The sequence below is a fragment of the Eutrigla gurnardus genome (genome assembly GCF_963514095.1).
Source record: "Eutrigla gurnardus genome assembly, chromosome: 15".
NCBI classification, from domain to species: Eukaryota; Metazoa; Chordata; class Actinopteri; order Perciformes; family Triglidae; genus Eutrigla; species Eutrigla gurnardus.
In genome coordinates, this window is record NC_139938.1 from 13,868,391 (window position 1) to 13,894,794 (window position 26,404).

Sequence of the window (26,404 nt, forward strand, 5' to 3'; positions counted from 1 at the left end):
GAGGCAATGAAAGTGAGGAGGGGACGTGTGTGTGGCCGTGGGTTGATTGAATATTTGTGGTTTGTTCGATGAAAACGGGTGTGACTGTGTTGCATTTAATGGAGCGTGGGCAGGTATGTCCTCCACCACTCTCTTCGAATGTGTCTCCATACTCAAAAAAACACTTTCTCCTTAATCTCCGTTGCAGCTTTCAAGCCATTCCATTTTGAACCGTTCCTCTCCGTTTGCTGTGTAAATCACCCGTCGGAACACTGGTTCATTTTTGAGCAAACTTGTGACACTGATCGATTAGACGGGTTTGAATTGTCAGGTATTGTTATTTTTTTAAGAGTTTGAAGAGGGCAGAGGAACAGGATGTTGACGCAGAGATGAGAGAAGTATTTACTGATTGCAGTGGCTGTGCATGAAGCTGTGTGTGTGTGTGTGTGTGTGTGTGTGTGTGTGTGTGAGAGAGAGAGACACAGGAAGAGATAGAGGATTCAAGACCCCCTTGCTCCAAAAACGGGTTTTCCCATTGACTCGCACGGCTTTATAAACGGCATGTTGAGCGTGCTTCTTGGCCTCCCATTAAAGGCAGCCAATCTAAAATGAGATCTGGTGGTCCTCGATAGACCCGGAGCAGATAAAAGCAGCTCCGTGACCACGGGTCAGTGAACCAGACAAGGAAATGGGGAACCAGGGAATAGAAACAGCCCCCGTCTCACAGCCCATTTTCAATTAATTCCCAAACACCTGTCACTCAAACACATGCAGTGTGTGTGTGTGTGTGTGTGTGTGTGTGTGTGTGTGTGTGTGTGGATCACATCCATCCATCCATCGTCTACTGCTTTATGTAGAGACAGACAACCATTCACACTCACATTCACACCTACAGGACATTTAAAGTCAATGAACCTATCCCCATCCTGCATGTCTTTGGACTGTGGGAGGAAGCCGGAGAACCCGGAGAGAACCCACGCTCACATGGGGAGAACATGCAAACTCCACACAGAAGGAAGCCGAACCTGACCCAGGAATCAAACCCTCGCTGTGAGGCGACAGTGCTACCCGCTACACCACCGTGCAGCCCTGTGGATCCCAAACAAGCTAAATCACCACATGAGGCCATGTGAAGATTATTTAATTATATGAATGACCTAATTCTGCCCCCTTCTGTCTTGAAATTAGTATGGCAGCTGGAGGGAAATCCCACGGAGGAGCACTACACTGTTATACCTCTCTGGTTCACGTTGGATCTCTTCCTCTCCAGAACATCAGTGAATTCGTCTCGATATGCTTTAGAGATATTTCGGCATCCAGCATATTTAGATATGCTGCAATTTTCTGTAACTCGGCAACGAGAGGTAAACAAACACATATCTCGCACATATCTCTGCCAAGAGGAAGATTCTTCTTTATCGAAGATCAGAGCCTCTGATATCCTTCAAGCTAAAGTGAGATGCGGCTTTAGGGCAGCATTTTAGAGGATCTCTTGATCTCAAAATACACCTAAACCTGGGTTTGTATCTTCCTCAGTGGTACATAACTGTATACAGATGCTGTACGTTGTTTCCCTTTGCTTGTGTCTTGAAATTCAAGATAATCCACTGAGACATATTATGCTATACTTTGCTCTCTCTCTGTTTTGACCAAGCTTCGTGGAAACAGCAAGAACAAACTAAAGTCGGCCTGTGGCTGTTGTGTCCTCAGACTACACTCTCCACGTGGTTTATTAATACTCCCACAAGCCCTTTAAACACATTGGTAGAGAAAGTTGGTGCGGAGAGAGAGAGAGAGAGACGAGATACAAAGAACGAGGGGATTATAAAAGATTAGCCCTAGGACTGCTCCAACAGATTTAGGAGACCACTTAACTCAGAGCAGAAAAACAGTTTAGTGAGGCGAATTTTCAAATAGTTTTACAACTTGTAAAGTTTCTCCTTTGCAACTATAGTATCGAGTCCTTGTAGCCCACACTTACAGAAATTAGAAGATGAAATAATGTTATGTAAAAAAAACTGTGACATTCAGCGTTTCAGACAAACAGCGATGAATGAAGGAGAGAGATGAGTCATCCTTTGGAGCAAATATGAGCATCCGAGGAGCATGTTTGTGAGCCCTGGTTTCACGAGGTGTGTGTTTTCCACGACTCCCTGGAAGAAGAGATCTTGTATCTCCGTGGGATCTTGCTTAAATAAAGGATAAATTAAGAATCAAACCAATCAAATAGTAATGAAGGCTTGATAAGTCTTTAAAAATGCTTTCCTCAGCATCATGATGGGGTCTTAATTGATGGTCTTAATTTAAATCCTAAACTCTGTAACAGTTTAAAGACTAGATATTTTGGGATTGGCATCAAACAGGCAGCATTAACATGAAATCATTAGAATGCCGATGAAATTAACTAATGAAGCAAATGATCCTCTTAAAGCACATTATCGCTTAATAAATAAAGACGACTGAAGTTATGTTTACTTGCAAATGAAGAGTTTAATACAGCCTCTGAACACAGTTGTATTATATTTTTTTCTGGATTCTGGAGGGAGTTCTCTTCACCCAAGGGTGTCATCGGGGTTATCTGGGCTTGGGCTTTAGAGTTGCATTTATAACAGGACGCTGCATTACAAATTGGAGCATAGGGTTTGAAATAAATGGGTTTTTAGGAGGCAGGGGGGGTCCTAATGAAAGATATAATTGCATTTTCACTATTAAATCTCTCTTGCAAGTCCAACTTTCTGTGAGTGTAGATTTCCTACACCACCATCCACCATTAGATGAGCCCCTCTGTGGGAGGCTTACTTTCCTGTCAGTGACTTTGAGGTTAAGTTAATGGTGCAATAGCTTTGTTTCTGCAGGATTGGCCATCTTGAGTCTTGAACCTTATTTGCAAGTGAAGAAAAGTTGATCCACAGAGTCGACCACATCGACTTAATGTATTTTCATCATCATCAATACATCTTAGAGCAGCTTAGCATTTCTATGATGTATTGACTGATGATCTTTGTGAATGTTTGTTTTCCTTCCTCAGCTCTTCTCACACTGCGGTTAAACTCATCCCAGTGCATCTCGACTGTAAAGCTACTTTCACAGAGTCTGTTTCTCACAGCCAACTCTAATGTTACCGCTGATAAGATAAAAGCATTGAAGTTCCTCCTTAGTAACTCACTGGTGCACTGATGCTAAATGTGTGTTTGTGTGTGTTTATGTGTGTGTGTGTGTGTGTGTGTGTGTGTGTGTGTGTGTGTGTGTGTGTGTGTGTGTGTGTGTGTGTACACTAGGTGTTAGTGGACAAGGAAGAGCTCATTCAACAGAGTTGGAGTAAAGGAAAAAAAAAGAGTGTAGGCTGTTAACCTTCAAAGTAGCCGCACTCTCTATTCAGACCGAGTTCAGCTGTGACGGCTGGGGATTTATTAGGCACTGAGACGCGCTCACTTTTGCTTTAGAGTCTTTAACGGTGCATCTTTCACACAGTTTCCCTGTCGTCCCTCCGCCTCTGTGGGACGGTCCAAAGCTCAGGGAGCAGATAGACACGCGTCAAGTCGGATGTCAGGGTGTATATATCCTCACCGGAGATTGAAATTCTTTTTTTTCGTGTCCTTCTGCAGTATATTTTTATTCACCCCTTGCATGCACAATGTGGTAACCCCTCTGATTCTGTTTACAGCGCTCAGCCTTGAGCCAGCAAGCTGTGTTATGATCTGTTGGGAATAAATCACAGGGGGACACACTAGCAGAGCAAATTCTGATGCTGAACAGGTTCTCATTTAGCCGTCAAAGCAACTTCACGTATGCCAAGGTGTCGACACCCGATGACCCCTTCGCACTTGACTCGTGAGCCGGTTCCTGGGGTGCTGCTGCTGCTCTTCGCCACCAGAGAGCAGTAGCCTGTTACTGTTAATAATAGCACCGTTTCTGTCCCTCACCGTGGAGATGGGAAATCGTGACTGCCGCCTTATTCAAATTCAGAGAAATGGAGGTGTTCCTTTTCTTTTTCTCACTTCTTGTTGTTATGCTGTCAAGACTGAACCATCTGCAAGATATCCTGTGAGCGTTGATACAGCCTTTAGTTGCATCTACTGCTACTAAAGGCTGGGTGGGTCTTTCCTCTTTTTCCCCTCCTTCTGTACTATTTGGTCTCAGGACAATGAACAGCTTAATTTGTTCTTCACTGGATGCCTTCTATTGTTATCTGCACTTATGCTCTTAAAGGTTTATATAAAACTAGAAAAAAAAACAATTAAAATGGAAGTCTTGAAAATATGCTTGGCCGTGTTTCATCGGTTTTGAACATTCTTCTCTTCTTCGTCACAGTAAAAGGAAAAAAGGACTGTACCAAATGTTCTCCTCCAACAAGCCACAAGAGCTGACAATGAGCTGCAAATTGACGCCGCCTGCAGGGCTGAGGGCTTTGTCTGATGTGTGATGGAGTGAGACAGACTTGTTCCTTATTACACTCATCACCTCTGTGAAATCACACAAAATAGAGAGAATACGCTCCGCGGGCGGCACGTCACAAAGCCAACCGGCCGGGAAAAAAGCAGTCATTAATGCCAACAGTTCAACATTTTAAGGTAAAAGTCCCACCAGTGAACGTCAACCTGGGAGGGCCAGGGGTTTCACAAATAACACAGTATCTGCTATATGGATGGTGCTTTTAAGGGGACAAAGTGGCCCATTGAAAACAGGTATTTTCTCACAACTTACAGTGCAATTAATGCCGAAAAAGATTCAGAAACAACAGCCACTTACCTAATTCCCCTCTAATTCATAATAATGACCTTGTGCCTCTAACTGAAAGGCAAAAGAGTTCAGCAGCACTGTCATCTGTGATGGAAATGAGTGTTTGAGACGCAGGAACAAACTGGCAGTAAATATAGCAGAATGGCACTTTGTGTAAACTCACACGGTCATTGTGTAGATGATTACAGAGCGGCGGCGGCGGCGGCGAAGATGTTTGGAGGAAAGCGTTCCCGATGCGTCCTCTGAATGCCTACTTTTTCACGACTGTAATAAGGGAACAAAGACGCACCAGATGTGAATCTTAAGGATTTGTTTGTCCTTGTGAATGTGCGATGGTGTAGGAGGAGGAGGAGGAGAAGGGGGGGGGGGGGGGGGGGGGGGGGGGCTTCCCATTACACTTTCAGCTGACCCAGGCAAAAACGTAATTGCAGGTTGGTTCTGCTGTGAAGTACAACCAGTGGTTTTGCATGTCGCACGGTTGGGCTTTCTCAAGAAGCAACAGGTTTCCGTGTGGTGATGGAGATAGCAGAGGTGCTGGACAGGTGGTGTTGAAAGCATGAGAGGAACAGCTGTGTGATGTGTATGCAGGAGGAAGTGCTGCAACATTTGAACCAAAATTGTGTTACTTTTACAACAGCAAAGGTACATCCGTTATGCGGAATAGCCCTTTTCAGAGTGTAATGTTTTAGCTAGTCAGGTAGAGGCTTATTTCAACCAGTGATTCCTTAAAAACGAATGCATTTGATCTTTGATCTATTGCATGTAAATTATTAATGTGCAAAATGACTATAGCTGTTAAAATATGCTGAGTAAAAATGTGATGTTTGAAAAAAAATCCTTAAATAATAAAATAATATCCTGTATACTGTCACGCTTTGACACAGCATCACAGATTAAAGCTCCTACTTGGTGATTCTGTTGGGACGGAGGCGTGTGGGCGGTGTGTGTGTGTCTACAAACAAAGCAAATTTTCTCAGCGGAGCGAAGTCACATTTTAGGGGACTCGTTCTTGCAGCAGGAATCGGCATTAAGTTTGCAGTTATTTCGGGACGTTTTTTTGAGGGGAGGGCTTGGTAACCAGACACAAACATTCACAGCAAAACAAGAATGACACAAATATATTGTAGCATTGATTTGGATGAATCTGCTCTGGTTTATGATGGAGCCGAATATTCATTCGCCTTTAAATGATGAATGTGGTCCTGCTCATCACACAAAAAAAAAGTATATTCAAATAACATAGCTTTCATGATAAGGGAGTGGTTTCCGTCGGTTGAGGCTTGCACGCCAAGATGTTATGCAAATGCAACAATTTGATGGGTGGCTAACCCTCATGCTGCCTCATTACCTGACGGTTTTGAATTTTTCCCATTCCCATGTAGGCTCAAACCCCAGAATCTCCATGTGTGGCCTTATCACAGCGGAGCAGCTGCTGGGTTGAAGGAACCCCACATCCGCCGCTGTATGAATATGTCATAAATCTGAAGCCGGACTTTTCCAAAAGTTTCAGCGTGCTTGGCGGGCGATGGAGATTGGGGCTGCAGGGGTGAGCCAAAGATTCAGTGATAATTAGTCAGATGGGAGCAGAAACAGGGAGTTTAAAATAATAAAGAGGTGCTCATCATATCATACGGTCTCCTTTATACGTTTTCCCATAGAAAATCATTTTGTGGGAAAAGAAAACGTTGTAGCTTCACGTTCCAGGTGAAAAAGTTCACTAGTCTCTAATTTTGTTGACTTAATAATGATCTTTACATCCCTGCTTTGTTCCCCATCACCCCCCGTCTGTCTCTCATCAGACTTCCAGTATAATCTGTCCAAATGCGCTCACTTCTCACAGCGAACATCTAACATCTGCTCGTCTGGATGGTTTCTCTAATGTAAAGTCACAAGAAGAATGTTTCTGGTACATATATATATATAAAAAAGTAAGACAGCTGGAAAAGCTGGGGGTACCGCATACTTTGAAATAACAAGGCACTAGAAACCCTCTAATCACCTGGAATTTTAAACGTGGGTGGTGTTGAGTCAAGAACAAAATGCAGTCACAAGCAGCACTTCTGAGGTTCAAGGCTTATGTGTGGGGATTTTGAAAAAGCTCAAGGCTGTCAGTCTGTGAGAACAGCGTGGAACTTTTCAAATATTCATGTTTAAAAAATTTTCTGAACCAGTTTCGTGGCGATAGAAATTTGAGCATCTTTTACGAATTTCCCTCATAATAGCAGGAGTGTGAATTGAATGCAATGTTGTACGTTACGCATCATACACGCTGCTGGTTCCCCGTCCCTACAGCTCATATAAGTACCTGAAAGGTACCATATTTCTCAGTAATCATCCAAATCTTTGCTCAAACTCCTGTGATTATTGGCAGCCATGCGTTTAATTGACTGCAACAGTTGCCAAAGCCGCGGCAGATCGCTCTCCATGTAAATGCGATCAAATCAGTAAACAATTTTTTTTTAAATGTCAGAGAATTGATCACCATAAAAGCCAGTTGACGGAGCAGAGGGAGAGAAATTGGTTTATTCTGTCATGATTTACAGTAGCCTTGACAGATAATCCAACTCGCAGTACAAATTTGCCCCTAGGACCAAACCACATAGATTTTTCCCAGTCTTAAGAAACTATTTTGCAGCAATTTTCGGACAGTGTCAGCCAAAGGTACATTTCGCATCAGGAAGCTGCTGCTTATGGCAGTATTTTTCTTTTTGACTGACAAGGACAGAGTCATTCTCGCTCCAGCCTACTGATGAAGAGGTACACAGTGTCTTTTTACTGCTTAAGGGAAGGTCAACATGTTTCAGAGGCCCCACTTTCAACTGCTTATTCTCCACAATTTAAACAGCAAAACAAAAAGAATGGATGCACGAATAACTAAACAACCTGGTCGTTAGCTTCTATCACCTTATTGACACATAAACTTTCTGCAGAAAGTGTCTGGTTAGATTATGAGTCCCTTTATTTAGGGAATAAAACCCAAATTGTCACATTTTAACTGTATTTTAGCCATGAATCGATCCATGATCACACTGGAAAGAGGGATGTTGCAGTAGCAATATTAGATGAGATTTATTTTCTGTAGATGTAAAACATAATAATGATAATATGAATGGACATTGTGATGGGCTAACCTGCTTGTACTTACATTATTAATGTACAATAAATACATCGTCTCAACCCTTTTTATTTCATATTAAATCTGCTTGACTTTCCCTTTCACACAGCATGGACATCATTGATCATAAGTGCATGCTCACAGTCTGGATGTCCACAGGTAACATTACCTCTAAACGCAATTGTTAGTGTATATCTGGCAGGAGAAACTCAGTAATTGCACAGTGTAATCCAGCTCATCTCCTCGTCCCCGCCTCCCTGTGAGTGACAGCTGCACTGCCCGTTGGAGACGCGGCTGAGGCATCAAGCCCTGCAAACCCTCCAATGCGCGCGGAGGTGGGCGGCGGCGCTCGTTCGCAGGCTCCCAAGTGTCTCAAGTTAAAACTCCTGCGCGCTATTCTCGCGGAGCATGTCGAGGGTCCGGACGGCCAGCTGCACGGGAGTCACCACCGCGGAGGCATCCAGCGGGCTCCGAACACTTTGAGGATTTTTTTTTTTTTACCTTTTCGAGTGAAACATTTTTTTTAAACATCACCTTTGCACAGCGACTGTTTCCCCCCCCTGGATGAGCTGGATGACATCCGTCGCCGCGATGTTTCCTCACAGACTTCTCCTGTGGTTTTCAGTAACAGGTATTGTCGTCGCGCAGCCCGACAGCTCTGGACTATTTTACGCGCTGAGGTCCGAACTGTCGGAGGACGCGATCGTGGTGGCCAACAACGGAGTGCGCGTGCCTTTCGGGAGATCCGTCTTCATCGATCCCATCAACGACTTGGTGATCCAGACGCAGCCGGGCGACCGGTGCAGCATCACCGTCCTGGACAACGACCCGCTCTCGCAGAGGCCGGGCCACCTCTCCCCCAAAAAGTTTCCGTGCGATTTCGGTCCCAACGACGTGTCGTACTCCCACTACGGCGCGAGGAGTCCGGCGAAGGACAGAGTGAGGCTGCAGCTCAGGTATGACGCGCAAACCGAGACCGTTATCATCCCGTTCATGATGGAGGTGGAGGTGGTGTTTACGCAGCTGGAATTACTCACCAAAAACATGCCTCTCACTGTCGACATCCTCAAAGCGACCAGCAACCCCATCGATAAGAAGATTCTAGAGTTCACTTATGACAGAGACTCGCACAAATGTGAGGTGACGTCCCTGTCGAGTGGCAGCACGCTGCCGAGATACGGGAGGCTCGTCGATGGGGGGAAACTTTCCACAATGATGAGCTGCGATGAATTCACGCAGGCTGACATCCGCTATGAGCACACGTTCGACCACAAGTCCCCCAACAGGGACTACGTCCCCATGGTGGTGGAGCTGCATGACAAGGAGGGCAACCTGGTGAAACAGGAGTATTTCCATCTCATGATTCGCATCAAAGAGGGGGAGGAAAACACTCCGCCCAAGCCCAGTTTCGTGTCCATGATGATGATGGAGATCAGCCAGTTTGTCATGACGGCCCTCACGCCCGACATGCTCGCCGCCGAGGACGCCGAGTCGGACCCGGACGAGCTCATCTTCAACATCACCTCCCCCTTATCTTATGAGGAGGGCTACATAGTCAGCACAGACGACAGAAACCTCCCCATCACCTCTTTCTACCAGAGAGACCTGCGTGATCTGAAAATAGCTTACAAGCCCCCCTCCCTGGACTCAGACACCGAGAGGATCTTCCAGCTGGAGTTCGAGGTGGTGGACACGGACGGGGCCGTCTCAGACCCCTTCGCCTTTATGATCGTCGTGAAGCCGATGAACTCTCTGGCCCCCGTCGTGACGCGCAACACGGGTCAGCTGCTCTACGAGGGCCAGTCCCGGCCTCTCTTCAGCGCCCAGAACTTGGAGATCAGCGACGAAGACAACCTGGACGTGGTCACGGTCACGGTGGTGGACGGGCTGCGCCACGGGGACCTCATGGTGCTGGGCTCCCACGGGAAACTCTTCACACCCGCTGACCTCACAACGGGGGCCGTCGTGTACCAGCACGACGGCAGCGACACGTACAGCGACAACATCGTCTTCAAGATGTCGGATGGGAAAAACGAAGTGGAGTTCCTTTTCCCCATCACGATTGTTCCCACTGATGACGAGCCACCCATTATCAACGCCAACACCGGCCTGGTGCTGTTTAAAAACCAGATGATGCCCGTATCGCCGCTCATGCTCAGTGCTGCCGATATCGACTCCGAGGACTCCACTATTAAATTCACCATTGTCCCCCCCTTTTCTACCATCGGCGCAGTGCTCTTGAGGCAGTCGGACGCCCCAGAGGACCCCTCCTCTTGGAAATTCAACGCCGAGGATGAAGTGTATGAGAAGGAGGTGACAGAGTGGCTGCAGAAAGACATCACTGACGGGAAGCTGTTTTACAAGCACACAGGCCCTCACAATACAGACACCGTCATGGATCAGTTCGTGTTCACGGTCCAGGATGACAACGACCCCCCTAACGAGTCAGGAGAGAGCACCTTCATAATCCGGGTGTTACCCATAGACGACGTGCCCCCCGAGCTGTTCCCCGGCACCACCCTGCAGATGACCGTCCAGGAGTACAAGCTCACTCACTTCAGCAAAGAGGTTCTGCGCTACACCGATTTGGATTCTGAGGACCGTGACCTCAAATACACGATAGTCCAGCCGCCGATGGACACTGATGAAAATAACGCAGTTGGGTTTGGGTCTTTGGTCGTGACGGACAGCCCCGACACTGAAGTCACAGAGTTCACACAAGCTAAAATCAACGATCTCCTACGGCCCCCCGGATATCGAGCTCGGCATCACAGCCCACGTTGTGCAGTTTCGTTACACCGTGGAGGACACGGCCGGGAACAGCGTAGAAGGAGCCTTCACTGTCTACCTCCAGCCGGTCAACAACAAACCGCCTCAAATTACAAACACGGGCTTCACCGTGTTTGAACGCGGCATGCACATCATCAGCATCGCAGAGCTGGACGCCGCAGACCTGGACACCGAGAGCAAGCATATCACCTTCGCCCTGAGCCAACCCGCCAAACACGGCCAGGTCCAGGTCGCGTTCGCCGATCTGGAGAAAAAAGGACTTTTCAGACTTGAGGATATCGCTGAGGGGAAGATATCATACACTCACGGTGGGGAGGAGACGGTGAGCGATGCGTTTCAGCTGGACGTCAGTGATGGGATTCACGTCGTAACCGTGACGGTCAAAGTTAACGTGAAGCCCGTCGACGATGAAACCCCGACCGTCAGCCTGGCTCCGGGAACAATCGGCTCTCATATTGACGTGCTGGAAAACGGAGCCACGGAAATCACAACTAATGTCATTCAGGGCCATGACGACGACACGGATGACCTCCTGCTGACCTTTATCGTGGAAGACCCTCCAGCTATGGGTGAGATATTGGTTAAGGGACTGCCTGCCACGAGGTTTACACAGGCGGACATTATTAATGGAGTAGTTGTGTACGCACACACCGGAGGTGAAATAGGTGTCAACTCTCAGCAGGATGGCTACAATTTGACGCTCTCAGACATGTCAGATGATTGGACAGTGGGTGGCAATAAGGTCAACGGGGTCCACGTCCGGGTCACCATCCTTCCTGTTGACAGCCAGGCCCCCGAGGTCGGAGTCGGGATTCAATTCAGTGTCATTGAAGGAGAGAAATATGCCATCGGCCCTCAGCACTTGGACGCTGATGATAATGACACTCCAACGGATGATATCCTTTGCACCATCATTGTGCAGCCCACTGCCGGCTATGTGGAAAATGTATCACCCGCCCCAGGCTCAGAAAAGTCCAGGTCAGGAACAGCTATCAGTGCTTTTACCATCAGAGACATCAGGGAGGGGAATATCTACTATGTGCAGAGCATTCACAAAGGGGTAGAGCCGTTGGAAGACAGGTTCGCGTTTAGGTGCTCTGATGGGATCAATTTCTCTGAGAATCATTTCTTCCCCATTGTCATCATCCCAGCAAACGATGAAAAGCCAGAGATTTATTTGAGGGAGATTGTGGTCATGGAGGGGATGAACATCGTCATCGACACGCCGATCCTGAATGGGGCCGATGCCGATATCCCACCTGAAGAGCTCGTGTTCATCATTTCCAAACCCCCCAAACACGGCGCCATTTTAAACCAGCTGTCCACGGGCTCGGTTTTGGTGACTAATTTCACTTTGGAGCAGATTAGGGAGGCTTCAAGTATTATTTATGAGCACGATGACTCAGAGACAACAGAGGACAGCTTTGATGTCACTCTGACTGATGGGAAGTACTCTGTGCAGAAAACGGCCACGGTCATGATCATGGCCGTTGACGACGAGACCCCCAGAATGCTCATCAACGACGGCCTGGAGGTGGATATCGGAGAGACCAAATTGATCGACAGCAAAGTGCTCAAAGCGAGCGATTTAGATTCCGATGACAGCACGCTCACATTTATCATCCGGTTTGGGCCTGGTCAGGGCCTCCTGCAGAGGAAAATCCCAGCCGGGCCTCTGGAGAACATCACGCTGGGCATGAATTTCACACAAGCTGAAATCGATGCAGGGCTTATACTTTACACGCACAGCGGTCAGGAGGGCATCCGAGACTTGGTTAAATTCGACGTCACGGATGGAATGAACCCGCTAATTGATCGTTACTTCTACATCACCGTGGGCGGTATTGACATGGTGTTCCCTGATGTGGTCAGTAAAGGCGTGTCTCTGAGGGAAGGCGGCAGAGTGACTTTGACCACAGATCTTCTTAGCACCACTGACCTCAACAGCCCTGATGAGAATCTAGTCTTCACCATCACACGGGCCCCTGTCCGAGGCCACTTGGAGTGTACGGATACCCCCGGGATGCCTATTGTGGCTTTCACTCAGCTGCAGCTGGCTGGCAGTAAGATTTACTACATCCACACCTCGGACGACGAGGTGAAAATGGACAGTTTTGAGTTTGAAGTTACCGACGGCTACAATCCCATTTTCAGAACATTCAGAGTTTCTATTGTGGACGTGGATAATAAGAAACCTGTCGTCACCGTTAATAGTTTAGTCGTCACAGAAGGGCAGATTAAGCTGATCACGCCTTTTGAGCTCACCGTAGAGGACCAGGACACTGAGGAGAAGCGGCTGAAATTCATCGTTACCCAGCTGCCTCTTCACGGCAAACTCCTCTACAACCGGTCCACGCCCGTCACCAGCTTCACCAAACACGACCTCAACGAAAACCTCATCAGCTACAAACACGACGGAACCGAGTCCTCGGAGGATTCCTTCTCCTTTACGGTGACGGACGGCTCGCACACTGACTTTTACGTTTTCCCCGACACCGTGTTCGAGACCCGGCGCCCCCAAACCATGAAGATCACCATCCTTGCGATTGACAACGGCGTCCCCCAGATCGTGGTGAATAAAGGCGCTCCCACCTTGAAGATCTTGTCCACGGGTCACCTGGGGTTCCCCATCAGCTCTAAAGCGCTGAGGGCAGAGGACAGAGACAGCAGCCCGGCCTCCCTGGTGTTCCACGTCACCACGCAGCCCGAACACGGCTACATCGTTAACCTGGCACAAGGGAACAACTCCATCAGCACATTCAGCCAAGGTAAACAAACGCCCACCGGTATTATGATGCATGACCTTTGTGTGAATATTGCATGTGGATGGCAAAATCAAATTTTGTTAAGTACTGTTCAGTGATTGAGTGATGTCTGAAAATGATTTGTGCTGGTAAATTAAATTTGCTTAAAGGTTATTCCGCTCTAATATACTAATATTGCAAATTATCATTTTAAAATTTGTTGAATATCATCGTGGTGCTTGTTTGGCAAATGGGAGCCGTTTTAAACATTTTGTAATTCAATAATTACAGTCCCTTGATATTATACTCATGTGATATTTAACTTAAGAGAAAAACATGTTAATGTAAAAAAAAATCCCTGCAAATCAAAAGTTTTGATTAATGTTTCACAAGATTTTAATTTATGGAGCAATAATTATTCATATGTGTGACAAATGCAGACTTGGGAATTTCAATAGTTAAATTTTTAAGGCCTGATTTAGATGTGCCTTCCTCATCAAATCATAATTAGCCGACCAAAGTTAGAGGCTGATGTTTGGCACAAATGTCTTGTAGACGGTTAGAGATGAATAATTTATTATTCCTGCATCTCCGGGGAAATGTTCACATCTGATGTTCTCTACAGTGGTTTGTTAAATGAAGCGGGGCAGAAGTAGAGGATCATGTGAAAAGGTCAGAGCAGATCTTTTAGTGAAAGGATGGCATTTGAGTTGCGGCACAATTTCCACGGTTTGACCGACTCGCTCGGTTCAAACCTGAAATCATTTATGGCAATTTGCGCGTCTTAAATATTCATATAGAAGCCCCCGAAACCTTCCAACAAATAACGCATCTCCGTACAGGGCGAGATGTGCCTCCTTGGTTGAATTGACTAAACATTCCTGCATGTGTGTTTATTGATACCATGCACAGAATCAAGGCAACAATGGCGCTGATTGGGGTTTAAAGCGATGCAATCAATGTGGTATTTCGAGTCGTGCTGAGGCAATTATGCGAACAAGTAAGAAAAATGCACCTGCTTGTGCCACAGCTCTTGGAAAAGCACAGACGGGCAAAACAGAGTGAAAAGAAGCTCCTCGGTCGACAGCAGACGGACACTTCTGACAACCGCTGTGTTCCTGCAGTCTTTGAAAAAGAGGAAAAGGGGAACAGATGAGAAGAGAGTGTGGCGAGAGCGAGAAAGTGGCAAAGGGGCAGGAGAGGGGGCAGAGGGAGCAAGTAAAGTGGAAGAGAGTGCAATGAAGGGGGGAGGTGTGGGTGGCATGAGAGAAATAAAGAATGAGGTAAGGGGTGTGAGAGAGAGCAAACAGGCTCGTCAGAGGAGTCAGTCAGGTGAAAGAGACAATCCTTCGCTCTTTATTTACTCCGACTATTTCCAGGGCACGTCCCGCGAGGCGTTCGTTTTAAATATTTGATGAACGATGTGCCCCCGCGGCTCACCGCGTTGACTTTACATTCACAAGGTCCTCGGGTTCAAGGCTTGCGCCGCAGCGCTCCGGAGAAGATGGCTTTGTCGTCGCCTCTCCCGTGCGGCCGGATCGATGCGCGCTGATCTGAAATCGGATGCACTCTCACTAAAAACTCAGGGTCATTTAACGGTCCGCGTTAGGAAGGAAGAAGGTAGAGGCGGCGATGACAGGAAGGAGGTTTAAGATGCATCCCAGCCGGGAGTCAGGGGTTTATACTTTTATGAACCTCCTTCCTCTGACATCTATTATTGAGGAGGTGGTTCGCAGAGGCCAAGCCCTTTCACAGTCCTGATGATTTTTTCTGCAATGTAATAGACGTTTCTGGAGAACAGTGGTGAAAAAAACAGGCAGAAACCCTGTAATTCAAGACGCTTGAAAAAAAAAAAACAGCTGTGTGGATGTTAACCGTTGGTGTCCGCCGCAATCCTGCTTTTAACATTCTTACCCTCGTCTGTCATTAAAAGATCCATTGTCACCTGTTTCTTTTTGGTTGTGTTGACACAGAGCGCTGGCAGGTTCAGGATTTAAACGTTTTCTGTTGGTTTAAGCTCAAGCTGTCTCGGATGCGAGGTTGCGGCCTTATCATCCTGGATTACGGATGCATGACTTTCAGAATGCTTTCTCCGGTCCAAAATTGCTCGTGCTGAGTGCTGATAAGGAGCCGAATCAGTGTGATACTAGAGACCTGCTGTTACTGTAGCTGATACGGCGCCGGAGCAGGACAGTTTCCATCTTTGAACAATTATCCGACAGAGAGGGGTGTTTGAACGAGCCAGAAAGCCGTAATGCAACTTCAAAGTGCGTTTGAGGCTATTTCTGTGTCGCCAGCGTGAAACTCCACATGAAGGTTTTTTAATTTTGTGTCTCAACATGCTAATTGTTTCATAAATACATATTTTTCATCGCGGCAAGGGTAAATCTCGTCTATATGCGATTTATAATTTGGCCATCACCTCGGTTTAAGTCAAGGTTAAAACTTTTTTATCGTGTTTCATCAACGTGACAGCGTGATCCCTCATTTAAAATGCACAACGCCGCTGTTCATTTGCATGCCGTTAATTACTTTTAAAACATTGGTTGCTGTCTGCTTGTCATTTTGATTTGTTGTTTGTCTTCCTTTGTTAGTTTCGAGGATGATATTTTTGTCTTGTGCTTCTTGCAGCCCTGATTTTTTATTTTTTTTTATCACCTGACACTCCTAACTCCCTAACTTTACTTTCCCATTCCAGCTGATATCGAAGACCTGAACATCTGCTATGTGTTACGAAATGATGAAAATGCGACTTCCGATCTCTTCCATTTCTCCGTAGAGGATAACGGTAAGATTTCACCTTTTTTATCTCTGTATTTGCATGTTTTAATTTTAGCCACTTCTTTCTGCACAGAGACTTTCCGCTGTATGAGCAGAAAGGTCCTGCATGTGTTGTCAAATGTCATTTCAACAAAAACGTTGACGGGCTCAGCTGAAGATCAAACCTGTCACATTTGGGGGCATGGTATGGTCTCTCTCACCTTTATACTCATCAGTAACTCTCCCAGTTTCTACTCAAGTTGTCAAGGTTACGAGGAATCACACTTGCATCACATTCCTCCTCACATCCAGTTTAATTTTGTAAATTGTACCTGGCACATTATTGCCAGTTCAGTAAAGAAAATGTTTGATATTTTCCGTCGTAATTACCGCTTCAGAAGCCTTCCCTCTATCTGCTTCATGATGCATGAGGCGACTGCTATTTGCAATGTCTTCATTGGATTCAGGATTTGCCTATAAAGCGATCTGCCACTCAAGAGCAGCGGTGCATCCGGGGGTCGGAATATCAATCTGAGACAAACCTGTGTTGGCCCTTTCTCTGTCCGTTGTCTTAACTGTACGATCGTATTAATTTATTGTTGAGCTGATGAGGCTCCCAGGCTCATCAAAGACAGGAAAGCAATTTTTGAGGTGTCGAAATGAACGCATATCACTTCAGAGTTTGGTGATTTAATGCGACGGCCTGTGTGATTTGTGAATATAGCTGCAGGATATGTCATTTAGTATGACTGTGTATTCTGTCTTGATCCGACGCTGATTAATTAGGGCTTCTTCTTTTTTTGTCAGCAAAGACAATCTTCAACAACAAGCTACCCGATACATATTGTGGATCAAATTGCTTGTGTCAATATTTCAACTGTTTGACTTGTATGAGAGGATTAGACGATTCTCATACATAAAGCAAAGAGCACGTTCACTCTGCACAACGCGCTTCCGTTCTTTTTACGTGTAAAATCGTCCTGTGACTAATTTGAGACGTTCACCTCCTCGTTCACGCAGGAAGTGATTGCCTCTTTAAATTCTGTACATTTCGTCGCATGTGTTCAAATGGCATTGAAATTAGACTCCGTTTACTCAGGGCAAGCAGCTAAGTTGCTGATTGCGAATAAAGATGCAATCAGCAACCGGGAGTTTCCTGTAGGATATTTCTGCAAGTGAAGTAGAGTTTAGGAGGCAGTTTTCATTTGTCTGAGATTGGCAATGGGCCCTAAGTGGGCCCTAACAACGAAACATATACATGAGGCAACGCATAAACATCAAGGGGAACGCACTCCAAAGGAAGAAATGCTGCACACAGGCACATGTATAGGTTGTTCAACAAACGGAATGACATAAAAAGTAATGCAAATGTCTAGATTTCACATTAAAGACCACCCACACTTTCATAAAAACGTCACTTTCTGGTTTAGCTTTACGTATCAAGATAACTCCCAGTCCACACTTATTTGTTTTTTTAAGGATTCTGTTGTTATTGGCTTCTCGTTTTCCTTTCTTATTTTTTACTCCCCGCGACCCTGAAAACAGGATAAGCGTTAGACGATGGATGGATGAGTCGCGCTCATACTTAATTACATTTTCTCATCTCCACCACAACCCTATGTGTGCAAACGTGCACCTTCTAACGTGTGAAAATTGCTTATTTCCACATACAGTATGCCACCTATTCGCTGTGCGGTCCTCCTGAACTTGAAAAAGAAGAGAGGTGTACATATGTACATATTTAATAATAGCACACATGTATTTAGGTACAGAATGCATTTGGAACAAGTTCTTTCAAGTCAGTCAATTTCCCACCTTTATGTTTGGATATGATGGTTCAGGCTTCTCGTTCACAGGACTCCCAGACTGTGTAACATAATGTCGAGATCATGGATGTGTGTTCTTCAGCTACAATGGCATATAGCAGTCCTGTTTCGATAGTGATTCTCTACTCAAGCTCAAAACTACTCCACTTAACATCCTTATTGGAGAAGAAGAAAACCACACATTGCACACTTTTTGTTTAAACTAATGGAAAGTGCTAATGTGTAGGGGAATAACAGTTCCTTTATGCACATGAAAGGAGAAACATTGACTAATTGATTGTCCATGCTCCTGTAAAGTTCTTTTCTTTCTTTTTTTCTCTTCTTGGCGACAGACTGGCTTAAACAGAATGGCTTTTAAAAGGAACTCTGTAAATGAGCTACAAGAGTTCGTATTATCCATCCACTTGGAGTTGGTGTGTCTTATCCTTTGTTAATACACTGTAAACACACTGTGTAATTGCAGCACTATAGTGGTTAAAAGCAGCAGGTACAACAAAGTGCAAAACATCTTTTTGATTGTCTTCCTTACCCAAAAACCCCCCAAATCTACAAGCCTGTGTTTTACAGGAAGTGAGCTTTATGAGTCACATTCATGGAAGCGGGTACACCCATCCAGATGTGCACCGGTAGACACTCACGCAAGTAATCCCACATATGCATGCGCAGCACAGAGAGGTAGCCGGAGGCTAAGAGGCCGTCGGGCCTCCAGCACAAAGAGGTGTTTGATATTTAAGAGCCCAGGCAGCATTGTGGGTAATGAGAGCCCTGGGCGTCTGAGCCGGGCAGAGCTCCGAGGCAGCTACTGGTAATTACGTGGCCCTATTACAGGCTCATCTACAGGGGAAGAGTGGCAGGAAGCACCTTCTGTCACAGGTTAACACCCGCTGGGAGAACTATAGTTAACAGTAATGGGCTGCAACATGGCCGCTTTCCCAGGCTTCTCTTTCACCCCGAGACGTTCGGATGACAGTTAGAACAGAGCAACACAAATGACAATGAAGCAAATTGGATCATCATGAAAAACAAAATGCTTACAAAATACTCACAATAGGAAAATTAGGTCTGCAACTGATGATGATTTTTACTACTGATTGGGCTGAAAATGTCAAAAATATCTTTACTGTATAATCAAACAAGCTGAGACTGGAGAATGTTAGATGTTTTTGCTTGAACGTCACCTACACAATCAATGATTTGAGGTGATTGACTGATTAATTAACTGAAGGTTTAGTTGCGTTTAAAGACCAATTCACTGAAATTACAAAAAACACACAGATTCAAACTTATCTCTAGTAGATAGTTTCTGTTTTATTTTTCCATGTGAGATATAGCAATGATTATGAAATCTTTTACAATGCAACAGAGAAACGCTTTTCTGAGACGGCTGAATAAGACCAGCCAGTCTTTTCTTTGTGTGCGTGTTTCTCCTCCCACTGCAACCGACGTTGATCGTTACAATAGAACCCTTTCATCTCATCCTCTCATCCTCCACATAACAATTCTTTTTTTTCTCCAAAGTTACCATATATACCCTTAAAACACACCCTGCAGCCTTCACACCCCACACTTGACCCCCCGTTTCACTGCACACAATACAACATTGCATTTTTTTTTTTTTGCTCTTCACAAATATCTCTCGAAGATGACAAAATACTATGTTTGTGTGGCTTTACCCTTCAAAAGGCCTTTCTGTTTCCCACTTCTCTGTTGAATGACCCGCGTAGCAAATTATTTATAAGTATTCCGCAGTCCATTATAAACTGTGTCTGTAATGTCTTTTAAACTCTCCAACTCGATCGTTAGAATGATAAAGTCTGATGATGTCTTCGCTCAGAACTTTGGAGTCATCGGGCGAACGCGCTGAATGGAAGTGGAAAGCGTGTCATCCGCTTTTAGACCGCCCGTCGTTCATTTGGAATTTCTGGAATTGGGGAAAAAGCTTTTGAAACTCATTGTGCTGCAACTTTTTTTTTTTTTTTTCGATGCTCTTTATTGAGACACCTGAACCGTTTTTGGAGGTCGATGTGAAACAACACACAAACAAACAATTACAGGCTTAAAGTGACTGTCGCCATGGTCACAAATGGAGATTAATGCTTTGACTTTCCTTATGGGGTTGTCAAGCTGTCCAGCTAAGTGTAGTGTTCAGGGTAAAATTGCAAGGTTTACAGTAGATCAGACACACACACACACACACACACACACACACACACACACACACACACACACACACACACACACACACACACACACACACACGTCGTCTGGTTTGAGGATAAATTTGCTTTATGTGTCTCCAGTCACTCTCTTCTCCAAGGACCAGACTCTCCTATCTTTATCCTCTTCATCTCTCCCACACTGTCAGTGTTCCACCTGGTCGGATGTGTTTTTATTCCGTCTTTTTACTCTGCAGCTCAGCACCCGTGTTCATGATATATTTTTTTGTTCTCTTCAGTGTTATTTCTGTCTGTCTCGCAGCCTATCAACGTCCTGTTTCCCTCCCGAGGTACGGCCTTAATGTTTTGCCCTCCTGTCTCGCCGAGCTTAATCTCCGAGTACGCGGCGGTTTTGTTGTGCAGAGTGACGACTCCATCTCATCAGGATTTTTGGTTTCCGCCTGTCACACCCTCGCCGTCTCTGGCTGCCGCCGCGGCGGTGTGTGTACCCGCCCGCCGTGTTTGTCTGTCAGCGTCGTTGCTGATGGATCTCTCTGTTGTAGGATTACAGCACATTCTGCCGCTTGTGAACGTCGCTCGCGATGATCTGCATCTCATTAGAGCGTCGGAGATGAGAGTGTGAGACTTGTTGGGGGGGGGGGGGAGATTTTTCATCACGTTAATCATCTTTGATTCTGCATCCCTCTACGCTTGACAGCCGACGCCCGACGTGTAAACACACAAGCGTGACCAAACACCCTAATCTCGAGAGTAAACATAAAGCTGGATCTTTTCAGCGTTTATTTTGCCACCGAAATGTTTCTGATTTACATTTTTGACTATGCGAATACATCCAAATGATTTCTTATCTTGACAGTTTGTTTTTTCCCCTCCCTGTGTAATTTTCACCCTGTCCTTCCCCCTTCTTGAATGATGCATGAGTTTCTCTATACAAAAATATAAACGTGGAAAGCTCACATAAAATCTCTTTACTCGTTTTACTGCCTTTAAACATTTTTACCATCATTGTTTCGTGCTGTTTTAATGGATCTCAACATTTATTTCATATTTAAATCACGAGACCATAACAATGTAAAGCGAGACTTTATTTGCATTTTTTCTGTTCACTTTGTAATATAAAAATACACAGCGCTGGGAAGCTGCTGTGTGCTCTGCTTTATTGTTTTTTTTTATTATTTTGACGCATTCTAATAAAAACCAAATATCTAAAAGGAAAGGGTTCAAGTAGAAAAATAAAATAGTTTAAAAAAGGAAGTAAGTGAGAAAAAAAAAAGTGGGAAGGAGAAAGCAGAGCTTTCCATAACTAGTTTATCATCTCTGTGCATAGACGCAGTTTGCTCTCAGGAGTGTCAGTAACCACCGTGAGATACATTAAACTCATCCCTCTGTTAAATATTATATTGGTGGCATGGGGAGACTTGTGCTGAAGCTGGAGTGATAGGCGTGCTGGATGTCTCTGTGATGAGCACAAAAAAAAAAAAATCCTGCCGGAGACATTCATCTGACACTCAGTATGCACGCATCCGTTTACACGCTGACGCGGCACATCGGCGCACACATGCACAATCGCCGACGCACGCGTTCGCCTCGCGGTTCCACCGTTTCTTTGTCCCCGAGCCGTCTTTCTTCAAGCGATGCCCAGGGTCGTGTACGGCTGTCTTTGTAGACATCAGTGGAGGAAAAAAAAGCTCACGGTTATTAAGTGTACCACAAGTACTTCAAAGGAGTGAGGATTCTCTGCCCCAGATGTCAGGTTCTTACGGTTTCATGTGCAAGGTCGCTCCAGGTGTTTCTGCACCGCAATCGTGCCTGATGGCTATTGAATGTAAGGGAGGAAACATTACTCTGTTGCATGCAACTTTTTCATCTCTTTTGACGGAGGGGGGGGGTGATGTATGTTCCCTTCACTTCCTGTTGCCCAGAGGCCCCACGCAGACACAATCACATGTGCCCCACATGCAATACAGATTCAGTTCCCTCTGTTTGGTTTGATGTCCTGTGAAGCTATCGATCAAACGCGGCGACTAATGGAGATAATGACCTACACGCATCTAAAGCAGCAGTCCGACAGTCAAAATGTACTTGATCCCGGTGCGTTGACAACAAAGAAAGCTCACAACGCACCGGCTTCGTCTTCGCCCTCCAGTTGAGCAGCATTTCAAATGCTGGTGTTTGCCCAGGGCCATGACTTCTGGGTCAGTTTACTGATATCTCACCGCTCCTCAGGAAACTTCCACCATCAGGCCGGTTGCCTTAGGCACAGTGTAAATAGAGTGGGGTACGCCGACAACACACACGGACACACACTGTGAATTGTAATCACCTGCTCTCAGTCTGATTAATTCATGGCCAAAATCTTCTATTGCGATGTAAGTCGGCATATCTCGGAAACAATTTACGTCCCGATATAGCATATTTTTTGGTAATTAATAATTGTCTAATAGTGTTGCACTAACAACTAATAATATATGGCCAACAGAAATTACATTTAAACCCCCAAAAACACGGTAGAAAAACACGTCAAATGTCGCCCAGGCAGATCAATAATCACACATAAATACATAAGCATTATAAAACAGGGGCGAATCTAAAAGTCATAGACAGAATATATGAAACCAAAATACAACATTGGCTCAAAAACAAGGATTGTCCTATTTTTTTATTGAGTAGTGTTATAGATTTTGGGGGAAAGAACGAGTTGGAATGTATGCTTGTTATTATCAATTTACACAATGTAATTGTATATCATGATTATCATATTGAACACACACACACACACACACACACACACACACACACACACACTTACATGCACACACTTGGTGTAGAAGAAAGAAACAAGAAACAGCTGAGAGCTGAACCAATCACAATCTCTGTGATTCTTACTCGTTACACACTCGCCAAAGCCCCCCGACGTTTTTACGGCGACTGCCACACATCCGTCAGGAAAAAATCACAGGCATTAAAACATCCCGAGGTGGAGAGAGATATTTGTATTTTGTCCACCGTCACAGTTTATCTAGAGAGATCCTCCTGTCAGGTGGATGGTGTGTGGGCCTCCTACTACCACCAAAAATATTACTGCCGGTCTATTTTAGCAGGAGTGCCGCAGCGCTTCACACGCTACGCGCTTTGTAGAAGGGGAACTCGCTGCCAACTGTATAAATAGCAGATTTAGCGATTCTTTCCTAGTCCAACGCTGCTCGAAAAAGTTTTCGCATGGTGAGAGAGATCATCGGGTTTGTTGGTTGCCAGTTGCAGTGGGAGATGGGGGACTCTTGTACAAAAGGAGTACAGATGGAGAAGTAACAGGGAGGGAAGGGCCGCACCACCAGCAGCAGAATAAATGTACTGAGCAGCAGACGGCATCGTCTCGCTGTGAGAAATGTCCTTTGATTTTTGGATGTGAAGTCTCAGACACACACACATAGAAAATTGAGACAGCCCTGATACTTTGAGACCGAAGCTTAATCTCACATTAGTTTGTAATAAAAAATAAAGCCCGGGAACAAAATCTACATTTATTCTTCTGGATTCGAAACTAAATGTCATTTGATAAGCACTGGCTGGGACTGTAGATGCTCCAGCAGCACTAAGAAAGGTGACCCCATACAGGATAGCACCCCCCTCCACACTTCACTACCAAACTCACACACTCATTTAACACTTGCGTCACACTTCGCCAAAACCAAACGAACGAAACCTCCACCTTCATCTGTGCGTGCCGCACATAAATGTGAGTTATGTTTATTGGATAATCGTGAGTCCGTGCTACAAAAAAAAGTCTGAAAAAGGTATCTCATCTGAAGATTTAATGTGGCAATTTTGAAAATTGCAGTCGCTGTCAGGTTGTGGAATAAATGCTCTTTCCATATTTGCCGAGCAAAGCGGCGGCCGTTGACTGTAAAATGTGCCGGTCTGATTACTTTCTCATACCAAGAAGGGATTTAATTGTGCGGCTGTGCTGCATGTAAAACATCAAGGTGACACTCTTCCCTTTGTGGCGTACGTCACCCAACCCGGGCTACAAATATGTGGTTGGTGTATTAACGGTGGTGCTTCGGTTCAGGAATTTGATTGACGAATTCTGTTTTAGAAAACTCTAAATTAACTTTCAACGTCAGTTTGACCCTTGACTTTGCTTAGCCTCGTTTCAGGACATGAATCATTTCCCTAAGCCTGAAGTTATTTTGATGTGCTTTTGAATGGCTGTAATTTTTATGGAAGTTCTCTTTTTGGGGGTCAATGATCTACATGTCTTTAGAAAGAGAAGGTCGAGGAGAAAATGTGTGGATTCCCTTCGGTGGAGAGCTTGCACTGGTAATCTTTGAATGAAAAGATTATTTATCAGGAAGTAGAAGAGGTACTTCCTCTGTTTTGCTTTTAAAACATTGAAGTTGATCCGCTATTTGCATGGCAGTGTTTCATTTTAGTTGCATACCAAAGCGTCCCTGTCAAAGCTAACGTCGTTGCAAACAACCTCCGAGCAGGCCAGCGCTAACATTAGCATTCACTTAGAGTTTCTGGCCACCTGAGGAATAATCCAATCCTCACTTTCCTCTTGGCTCCGGTCAGATCTCCACTAACTGATAGATTGGATGTTTAGTTCGCTCTTTGCTCAATTTGCACACCAGCCAACTGGTACACTGCCTGCTCAGCACGGTTTGGTGTTGGGCAGGTCGTATAAAGTGGTGCGCTCTTCTGGACAGATATTGTGGATGTTGTTCCTGGAGCCACTGTCCTGGTTAGGTTGGGGTTACAGCCCAGAGTACTGCATTACCACTCTTTACCCTTTACTTCCACATCTTTTCTAGCTCCTCTTTCAGCCCTAGGTATGTTTTGAGCTTCTCATGTTCCGTCTTCCTGATGTTGCTGTCTCTTGGGCTAGCTACATCTATCACTACTGCTGTCCTCTGTTGTTTGTCCACCACAACAATGTCTGGTTGGTTAGCCATCACCAGTGTATCAGTCTGGATCTGGAAGTCCCAGAGGATCTTAGCTTGGTCATTCTCAACCACCTTTGGAGGGGTCTTCCATTTTTACCCCGGGACTTCCAGGCCATAATACTCAGTATAGGTGTTCCTGATGCTTGACACCATCCATGCAGTCATCCATGTAGAGGAGGTGGCTGATGGTTACTCACTTTGGAACCAGTGTCCTTACCGATGAGGTTCAGGCCTATGCAGAACAGCAGCAGAGACAAAGCATCTTCTTGGTATCTGGTTCACTTGATAACGTATGCAGTTGGCTTTGATTTGTTAAATGCAGTCTTTTCAACCGCATTCACACATATGTATATACATAGTTTTCAGATATATGCTATAGAGTAGATGCTACTATAACTTAGATGTAAAATCAGCATCAAAACTGTAGCATCAAAGTTTTTCTCTGCAGATTTCTTATTATCCTCGTCTTTGAAATGTTCTGTGCGGAAACGGTGATCCCTAAAAAACAAACAAATGTGTTGAGTTTTTTGTGAGGAAAGCCTTTGAAAGAAGGTGCAAAATGTATGAAGCTTTATTGAGGCTGCTTTTTTGTATGGTCAGCACATGTGAGGGGACTTTTATCCTTCTGAAAAGGGCTGGAGGAATGAGCCAGTCTGAAGCTCTCTGACTCAGATCCTTATTGTCTGCCCCTTCGGTGGGAGGTCATACAGAAGGACTGGTGCACTCTCTATCACTCTCTCTCTCTCTCTGTCACACACACACACACACACACACACACACACACACACACACACACACACACACACACACACACACACAGATATCAGGCAGCTTATGCTGCATTTACTATCAGGGAGTTGGCATGAAAGCGAAGGTTGCAGTGAATTTGGAATTGAATGGTTTTGTGTGTGTGTGTGCGTGTGTGCGTGTGAGTGTGTGTGTGTGTGTGTGTGTGTGTGTGTGTGTGCGTGCGAGTTTGTATTCATACCTGCTGAAGTAAAGTCTGAACTAGGCCTACAGGCTTTTCGGAGTATACATGATCCCTGATTATATTAGCTGTCTCCTCACCTCAGCACCTCGTTGCTACGTCTGCCAAGCCGTAAAAGTGTTGAACTTTTCACCTTTGCTGCATTTCAGCACCACGTCGGCATACCGTGTTAGAGCTTTATTCTAACAGAGAGCTGAACCCCAACGTGCACTGTGTGGAGGTGGAGCATATCATCACCACTCTTTACAATGCTATTAATGATATCTTATTGATCGGGAAGGCAATCGGTGGAGGATTAGTAAGAGAGTAGCATCACAACAACTACGCTGCCCTGCTGCC

At 45.3% G+C, this 26,404-nt stretch overlaps 1 protein-coding gene across 1 annotated transcript in view; it reads left to right on the top strand.

Moving 5' to 3' along the window:
- Positions 1 to 8,021: 8,021 nt before the first annotated feature.
- The window catches only part of frem2a (FRAS1 related extracellular matrix 2a), a 50,034-nt gene continuing 31,651 nt past the window's right edge, over positions 8,022 to 26,404 (top strand). The window contains 3 exon segments of the mRNA XM_084029056.1: positions 8,022 to 10,566; positions 10,568 to 13,392; positions 16,067 to 16,156. Coding sequence (XP_083885182.1) covers positions 8,399 to 10,566; positions 10,568 to 13,392; positions 16,067 to 16,156 — 5,083 coding nt within the window. The 5' untranslated portion in view covers positions 8,022 to 8,398.